Source organism: Vollenhovia emeryi, unplaced genomic scaffold (genome assembly GCF_000949405.1).
Source record: "Vollenhovia emeryi isolate VEMERY1.0 unplaced genomic scaffold, V.emery_V1.0 DF939251.1, whole genome shotgun sequence".
Taxonomy (NCBI): domain Eukaryota; kingdom Metazoa; phylum Arthropoda; class Insecta; order Hymenoptera; family Formicidae; genus Vollenhovia; species Vollenhovia emeryi.
In genome coordinates, this window is record NW_011967115.1 from 207,072 (window position 1) to 216,238 (window position 9,167).

Sequence of the window (9,167 nt, forward strand, 5' to 3'; positions counted from 1 at the left end):
GTGACAGCTGCAACACTTTGAAGTTACAAAATGTTGCAAATTTTTACTTGAATGAAAAGGGCGACATTCATAGGAACACTTTTATCACTATATATAATCGCCTATAATTTCAAAACTATTATATAGCCTCGACATTTTTGTATTAGAATTTTCCTCTTGAAATTATCTAAAGGATCAGTGATTGAAAGGAGATTCGGTGGTTCTAGTACACCCTGTGTATCAACAATGAATAATATTATCGCGTGGCATTGCACCTGGAATGGAGCAATTATTAGATACGAAGAAAAAAAGTACGGTACAGAAAATCGAACGTCGAGATCCGACAAAACGAAAGTGACGGTAAAAGCGATATAAAATAATAGAAACGACCCTCCGTTCCGCTTATAAGGTACTGTTTGTAGAGCAATTTCGCAATGCCGTATTTCCCCTTAAGTGCGATTTATAAAGCTCTCGATAGTAATATCACGGTGAATTTCTGGCGTGGCGGCGGGTTCGAAATTTGTTTGTTCGATCGTTTCCCCCCCACGAGGGATGTTATAGCGTGTAAACGTGCCCGTTCGCCAAGTTGGTTCCTTCTTCCCGCGCCGCGCGCGGCACGTGTTTTCATTTCGGTATCGCAGCCAGGGCCGCCTCTCATATCATTATTGTTTCAATACGCGCGGGAGGTAAGAACTTTGCGAGTTCCGTTGCGTTTCCGAGACTGCCGAACATCTCCGCCGTCTTTCCAGCTCCTCTCGCCGCAACAATGGCTGGCGGAGATTGTAGACGAGGCCGGCGGTATCGCGGACGCCGGTGAATTACAATCGCGAGTGAGCAAAAATTTCGAGGATCGATAGCCATCGCTCGATATGTATATTAACGCGGTGCATTTTATTCTGTGCATTTAACTGATATAGTGAGCATAAAATACCCAATATTTTTCTTGGTTGATAAAAAGAAATAAATATTATATAAAGTATAATAATTCTTGCATATTGCGTGGCGCAAAAAGGCACAAATTTTGCGAGTCCGGACTGCATGACGTGTTTAACGACACTGTAAATTTGCTTAACGTTTTAACGTAAAATGGTATGCATATGCGACAACTCAATTTTGCAAGGGTTGATTGTTTTGTCAGTAACGCAATTTACATTTCCGAGTAATAGTCTGTCAAACATTTTGATTAAAACCGAAAGTGGTGCATAAACAATAAAACGCAAGAGGAAATAAAATTAATTTAAGGAATTTAAAGGTAATAATATATACCGACTTGAAAATAGTTTATTTCGTACGTATTTTACATACAAATAACCAGGTATAGGCGAACGTTCGCACACAGAAATCGGACACAAGTATCTGAGGATATTTTTGCCTTCAACGGGTGGGATATATTTTTAATATTATTCTAATCCTTATATATAATGCAGAAATTAAGACAACGGTATTGCCAGCGGACAAGTTGCTATTCTCGCACAATATTGCGCAGTCTGCGAAGCCGCTAACTTGCTACCTAACATTTTAATCGCGTAATTGGCAAATTTCGCAAGAGTAAAAATCTGGAATCTCCTTGAACAAAGTTGGAAATACCGTGTAAAGCGGGCGGGTAAGTTGCCCGCGCCGCATAACCGTTCTGTATCCTTGAGAAATTCCTCAGTGGCTTATTTTAACAGATATGTACACGTATGAGAAAATTTCTCATCTCATGCAACCCCGTTGGAAATTACGTAACGGTGAGTTAACGTCATTTGGTCCCCGGCATATGTGTTTACTTTAATAATTATCATACGGAAGCCTGTTACTTGGCGGCATGTTTTCCATAATGAGATACGCGCCCCGCGAGTAAGATTGAGTAATACCTATATTAACAGTACCTATACACACAATAGCGCTATATATGCAAATCGCTTTGAATCGATCGTATATCTTTGCAAACTGGTTAGCTCGAGCTTATACACTCCCCGCGAAAGCTCTTTTTTACGCTAAGCGCCACGTGGTATCGCCGAAAACTAATTTATGCAACACTAATCTATGTTTCAAAGTTCCGCCCGGAAAAACGATAAGCCCAAGCGATTTACATACGTAAAAAGGTATTGTCGATTAATTTGACTCGCCGGTTATTACGCTCTTGCGAGTATTAATATCATAACGACAGTGTGTGCCTTCTGCTTATTTCTAAATCGGACAGCTACATTTATGTACAGCTTTTGGATACGCTAGAGACCGACTTTGCGTGCCGCGGAATTAAATAAAGCGCGCGTAATGCCTGTCGCGCGTGTCTAGACCTTTTTGAAACTTGACTTTTGCGCGGTATTCAAAATAAAGCGGCTTCGCTCGGGCGTGGGATCTCTTTGTCGCCGAGATCATACACGTGCGTGACCCTCCACGGCGTTGACATTGACGTCGCCCGTGATCGGTGCAGCGCGAAATGTCATAAAGTCATATTAAGGGCTGTCCGGTGCGTTCTCCCGCCAGGCCAGTATCGTGTTCATGTCGGTAATGCCACGCGTGCTCCACGGCTCGAGCGGATCCGAGGACGACGTCGGCGGTGAGGCCGCCTTATTCCGCTCAATCGATTCCCTTCTCCTCGCCGGCTCTTCAATTTCCTTGGGCGATACCCTGCGCATGCATCGTAAAAATGCACCGACCGATTAGGGAGGCAGTCAATCGGCCACGGTTTTCTTTACGGGATACCGTCCGGGATCTTTTTAACATAATCTTTTCTTCTTCGGCCCCGAACGGCTCTCCGGGCGCGATTCTTCTTTAACAAGTTTGCCGAACGCATCGTCATTGATTGTCGCGCCTAGTGCACTTTTTATTATTGCAACAAATCGCTCCCGAGCGAAATTTACTTTAACAATGATGCTCTCGTATATTTTTATTATGTTATAAATACGACGTCTCTTTGTCAAAGAAAAATCGATCGGCAAAGAATCTGTAGTACAAACGGTGTGGAACACTGCGTAACTAACTGACGTGGGATAATTATTAGATGGAATTTAATTAATGTGTCATTTAAGTCGTGTCAATTGACGCGTCGTGTCAGCCGTTATGCACTCGGAAATGGTCCGCTGTCACGATTAGTTAACTTGCTCAACACTTGCCGGTTTATACGTTTGATTACAGAAAAAAAGAGATCGACGACTGCTCGGCGAATTTATCACTTTTTCCCCCAAAGATTAGATAAAATCATTCAAGAGGTGTAAGATTATTTTTAGTGATATTTTGGAACTCGTGAGATTCGCGTGTTCTTGCAGAATTGTCTTTTGCTAGGAAAAAATATGTTAGGTTTCCTTTAATTACGTTGAATTTGAAAGACTGTGAGGCGGAGCGTAGAACTTGACTCTCTCCTTGAGAATACAAGAATATTTCGGCCTTTAACTTGTTTATTTTCCGAATAGATGATTTATCGCGAAATTATTCCAAAAATACCGCAATTCATCGTTGACTCGGTTACCTGTTCTTGGCCGTTTTCGGCCGACGTTTTTGGATTTTATCGGGCGGTTTGGTGGGAATGCCACCGTTCTGCTTGACCTCCTGCTTAATTGTTTCAACAGCGGTGTTTCGTCCTTCGGTCTCGTCACGATTCGCCGGTCTCTCTTCCGGATCATTCAGCAGCGGTCGATATCGCTGACTCCGCTCGACGGACGTCGTAGACGAGGAACTGTCGTCGTCGTCGACGCGACGCGGCCGTTTCGACGTGGCGTTGTATCTGTTGTTCGCGGATTTTATCCTTCGAAGGCGAGCCTCGGTGCCGAGCAGGTGACTTCCTGTAAAAACAATGAGCGCAGATTCGTCAATTCGTAAGAATGCGAGATGAATTTTTGAACCTCGATAATTTCGTGCTCACCGCCGAGGTCATTGTCGCTGGACTCAATGAAATATTGCTTCTTAACGATGGTAGATTTCTCAGCGGTCGGCGGGGCGACCATGGCGAAATGTGCTAGAATTTGCGGGTCGATCGTGGTTTTCATTGAAGCTTCGCTTGTGGCCAGGGCGGACTTGGCCATTTGCAGTAGAGTTTTGTAATCTGCTGCAGACTCGGAAGCGATAGCGAGCTCCAGAAACGGATCTTCCGCGGCCTCTTTCAGCGCTTTTGTTTCTACATTCAATATACTATTTAATCTCTCTTGGTATAAAATCGCGCGGTTTCGTGTACTCCAGAAAAATAACTCTCGGAGCATATTTTCGCTCTTGGTCACGGAATATTTTTAATAGACCAAAGTTATTAATTATCGACGATCAATTAGGAAGAATTTGCGTATACTTACGATTCGTATTTTTCACGTTCATTGCCTCCACGTCTTTCGCAGGATCGATAGACTTGTCGACTAAATCCGTGAGACCTGATAATTTAGTTTGCTCCTCAATTGGTTGTTTATGTGGTTGCACACTCGCCACCGCTGCTGGGTTATCTGGGGTTGTTTTCGTCTGCTGCTCGTTGAGAGCGGCTTTCGACTGTGTCGTCGTCTTTATCTGCTTCGCGTCGATATTTGTAGGTATGCCCTCCGTCGCGGTGGATAAGTCAAAGTCATGTGCAAAGGCCATTACGTCCAAAGCTGCGGTTAACGCATCACCAAAACCTGCAGTAACTGCCGACACTTGCGGTTGGTCGGCATTGGGACTGTAATGCACGTGAAATTAACGCGTGGCCACAATGTTCCGCAGACAGATTGATGTACCATATAAAATGTTACGTTCAAACGAGCCATTATCAGAATAATTACATCAATAATACTTGAGTTCTGTATAATAAGCAGACTTGCCACAATTAAAAATAATAGTTTTGCCAAGTAATTAATAAGCAGACGTGCGGCAATTAAAGTTACATATTGACGTTACAATCGTGTGAACGTAATAAATCTTTCAAATATTATCGCCCATCCATCGGTTCGTAGAAAGATATGTGCAACCAGCGAAGTTGAGTTAGTAAATTAAATTAATAGAGAAAAAACAAAATGTTTGAAGTTGCGCGCGCTCTTGAAATCATCGGTTAGATTACGAGATGTTGAATCACTGACGCCTCTGCGAAATCTCTGATTCTTTGTGTTAGATGTACGACCTGTTCGTCTTACATCCTGCTACGTAGGTATTATGTAACACATCGCGCGTCGAGCCTCATAAATATTTAATAGACTCGAGATACGGTCACGTTCGCGTCGCTTATGCGTTCGTTACGAGGCACAGCCAATCCGTGAAGGACTATGTTTCTAGACACTTGTGAGTTGCTACGTCCGGATTGCAACTCGACAGAATTACGAGGTGATAAAAAGTATCGTTCGCGTACTGTCTTTCAGGCGGTGAGTCACTCCCCGCAAGGGCGATTGTAAATCTATGCGTTGCAAGTCGTTGCAAGAGCGTCAGGACGCAACGTCAGCGAGCGATTGAAACGGATTCGCCTTATTTTTTTCCTCCTTATCGTATATGCGCGTGTAAAACAATTAAATAAAGAATAATAAAAAACTAATCAATTAAATAATTGATTAAGTAACTGCTTGAAATTTTTATCACAGTTATATAAACGAACATTATAATACAAATATGATAAAAATGTATATTATTTTGACAAAAATAAAAGCTTATCGTCGCCAGTAAATAATTAACAGGTTGAAGAAATTGGACGGTTCAGCTGGCGGATAATTCGTTAAATTAAACGTTGGATTAATTTAATTTAATAATGTGCCGGTTGTGTACGGTAATTTTTTAAATTTACGAATATATAATACGTATATTGCAGTAAAATTAAAATGGAACAGGAAATATCTATCGTTATCAATTTTTGTCTCATAATAACTGCCTGATATTTAATAAGTGCATTGTAATTTATATTATTTTGACAAAAATTAAAGCTTATCGTCGCCAGTAAATAATTAACAGGCTGAAGAAATTGGACGGTTCAGCTGGCGGATAATTCATTAAATTAAACATTGGATTAATTTAATTTGATACTGTGCCAGTTGTGTACGATAATTTTTTCAACTTGCAGTAAAATTAAAATGGGACACGAAATATCTATCGTTATAAATTTTTGTCCTATAACAACTGCCTGATATTTAATAAGTGCGTTGTAATTTATAATAATATAATAGTAAGCTGAGCATAAAGGCGAGGAATTGTAAGACAACAGGAGTATTTTGAAATTATACTGAAAGGATAGTAAAACAATGAATAGCTCCGGAGAAATGCGGTATGATGAGACGCGATGAAAATATCATTACCTGACTCGTACAGGAGTAGAGAAGGACGCGCGGCCCCACATTATACGACGGAGTTCCTCGCCAGTCATACCTCGTTTTCTCAATTCGTGTATCGTGACTTTTCCGACTCGCTGCAAAAATATATGGAGCGAAGTGGTATTACAACGATACTTTCGTAGGTGAAATTGAAAAGTTGAGAAATCATTTCGATTAATCGCACGCAAGCGCTACACATCTACTTCTCTTAATTAATAGCGTCGTTGGCGCCGTTTGAATTCGTTCGTTGGCCTAGGAAGGAAAAAGTGATTGAACGAATTATTAATGCCATTAATTTACAATCCACTTTTAAGTAAATATTTGGCTGTGTGCCGTTCTGATGAAATTTACTACACCGTAGCAAAATTCGCTGCGTGCATTTTACGAGAGTCGATACCAGAACTCGTATCAGGCGAATGGGACGCCGATAAATAAATTCTGACGCTTGATGCACACTGGTGCGGAATAAATCTTTGGATATACATTGCCGGCGGCGCGCGCGCATACGCATGGAAAAAGAATAAATATAAGTAAATAAATCACCTTCCAATTAGCCACGGCGCCCTTACGCTGCTTCGCTTTGGTTTTCGATTTGCTTTTAATAACCAGCACGCCCCTCTGTTCCGACACGGGATTGTTCGGGTCGTCGCCGGGTCCCAGCTTGATGCTGTACTCCTGCAGGTAATTATGGGCGTCTTTCTGGGATACGGCGCGTTCCAAGGAGACGACGATTTTTGCCCACTTGATAGGAAATTAATGCAAAGGGGTATTTAATCGAGCAAATATCAGAGCGATCGAGCAATCAAGTGTTATTTGTGGCATTTATTTACGTGATCTGTGCCACTGGAGCTACACAGATAATTTCACTAATCATGGAGTGTACAGGACAGTCAGCTCTATTTCCGAACACATCTATTTCCGTATTTGCTAAACATTAACGGCAGTTTTTGTCGAATTTGGTGTCATGAGTTGGTCTAATTTAACAATCAAGTAATTTAACATATTGGAAAATTATCTCAGCGTTTCCCGACACGTGGAAACATAATCCGCGTAAGCAACGAATCGTGGAAGTTGAATGCCAAACTTAAGAAAGTGGGTGAATGACTTCGATACCAACCTGCTTGACGAATTCCTTCTCGCTCTGCTCGATAACGTGCGCGTATGTGTTGCCCATCATGGCGATTAACATGTTGAGCAGCAGTATAGGCACGAGCACCATGAAAATCGCGAAGACGGCCTTGCTCAAATTGGGGTAGGTCGTGTTACTCAAATCCGCGTACTGCAACACACACGCACGCGCGATAAACGCGATTGAATGAACGCAAGGCCGGTAAATCGTCGCTGGTAAATCGTCGCGACAATTAAACGCGGGCGCTAATAAATAAGCGGCCAATGCCCGATGTTGCGTGCCCGCCGCGCGCGTCGGCGGAAGCGGCGTAGAATTTTCAAACGGAAACCCGTATTTTCCATCGTACTGCCCTTTTAATTCAGTGCAACGAGTTAATCGTTATACGAACTGCGAAACCGAGCAATGATTTTTACGGGACAGGCAGTATTTTATGCGCCCGGCCGCGCGCGTTCATGCAGACGCGCTCGCACGCGCGCGCGCGCGAACGTCGTGCTAAATCTTTAATTTCGTCAGGAAACCATATTGTAGTGTATTTTGCGCAACGCGGAATTGTCCGTGATTGAAATTCAAGATTCATAGCCGCGCGTCCTGATGCACCAACATCGGAACAACGTCCGGAATGATGTAAACGCGCGTTTAATCTTTGACTTTGATACACGGTAATTAAACTAATGTCTCGCAGTGCTCTACAACGTTTCAAATTTATATCCAGCACAAAGGATAATAAACGGATGAGATAAATAAATGCAAATTCACTCGGGGTGGGAGGGAGAGCGAGAAACATTATTTTTGCAAGTGTAGATAAAACAAACTGTAGGATGAGACTCGGAGCAAATGAAGAAAAAAACAAAGAGAGAAAGACTAGAGGATTATCTCGCACTTGCGTGCATGCGTGTGCAAGATAAGACTCCGCGGTAGGAACCGCCACGACGGGTGCCAATAAAAGGGTAATTTATAGGGAGCTTACGTTATAATCGCCAAGGGTTATCTGAAACAGCGCCATCCAGGTCGAAGGGTAGGAGTGATAGAGAGATGACTTCACCCCGGGGAATCCCTTGTAAAGAAAGTAAAACGATTGCGAGAATCCGAAGAGCATGACCGTGTAGATAATACCGAAGGTCAGCATGTCGCCCGTTATCATGCTGTACACCATTGTGACAAACGGACCAGTCAATCGAATCGCCCTGCAAGAGTGAGAAATTACGCGTAATGCAATAAGGGAAGTAAACTTGGCGGGAGGGGAAAGGTCTCGGCGAGACTTGGTAACAAAATTTTACGACAAACGGCGGACGATCGAGTGCCAAGGGAAACCAACGTCCCTTTATTTCGCCGCCGTGCAGTTTTTACCCTTCGAATTTGGTTGCACAGCACAGCTCCGCGTATTAGCGGTATCGAAACAAAATTATCTTTATGGCCGTTACGCGAATAAGCTGTCGTCGCGTTTCATTCAGTGGTAATCGCGCATCAAAGTCCGGGGGTAAATCAGTCTATTAACGTCATCGACATCGATTTCACTCGTGACTCAATACGCTTAATATTATGCATACAAAATCCATCGTAAAACATTTGCCGGCTATGATATATGTGGGACGCATAATAATCGCGTGTCCCTCTAATCCGAAATGATGAGTCTTTTCGCTCGCGCGCGCGCGCGCGCGCCATTCGGCATAGCCCGCGTACATTAAAATATCGCGAAATACCGCAAACAAATTGATACGCGCGTATCTTCTTTGCGATATATGTAATTAAGCTTAACGCCGATTAATGTAAAAGTGCCGTTTACGATTGTCGTCGCGCTCGCTTACGTGACCGTTGAATGTAGCGGGAAT

At 42.8% G+C, this 9,167-nt stretch overlaps 2 protein-coding genes across 6 annotated transcripts in view; both read right to left on the bottom strand.

The window, feature by feature from the left end:
* LOC105559877 (venom allergen 5 2-like) overlaps positions 1 to 2,411 on the bottom strand; it is an 8,644-nt gene extending 6,233 nt beyond the window's left edge. Inside the window, exon 1 of the mRNA XM_012008507.1 lies at positions 2,346 to 2,411. Within this exon, the coding sequence (XP_011863897.1) occupies positions 2,346 to 2,411 (66 nt within the window). The remainder of the gene's footprint in view (positions 1 to 2,345) is intronic.
* The window catches only part of LOC105559855, a 28,224-nt gene continuing 20,299 nt past the window's right edge, over positions 1,243 to 9,167 (bottom strand). For 3 of the 5 annotated variants that reach the window (XM_012008469.1, XM_012008468.1, XM_012008470.1), the window contains 8 exons: positions 8,306 to 8,522; positions 7,327 to 7,488; positions 6,753 to 6,950; positions 6,195 to 6,304; positions 4,248 to 4,600; positions 3,827 to 4,078; positions 3,434 to 3,746; positions 1,243 to 2,595 (listed from right to left, as the gene is read on the bottom strand). In XM_012008469.1, coding sequence (XP_011863859.1) covers positions 2,421 to 2,595; positions 3,434 to 3,746; positions 3,827 to 4,078; positions 4,248 to 4,600; positions 6,195 to 6,304; positions 6,753 to 6,950; positions 7,327 to 7,488; positions 8,306 to 8,522 — 1,780 coding nt within the window. In that variant the 3' untranslated portion in view covers positions 1,243 to 2,420. The remainder of the gene's footprint in view (positions 2,596 to 3,433; positions 3,747 to 3,826; positions 4,079 to 4,247; positions 4,601 to 6,194; positions 6,305 to 6,752; positions 6,951 to 7,326; positions 7,489 to 8,305; positions 8,523 to 9,167) is intronic. The other 2 variants (XM_012008471.1, XM_012008472.1) reach the window with 1 other exon arrangement.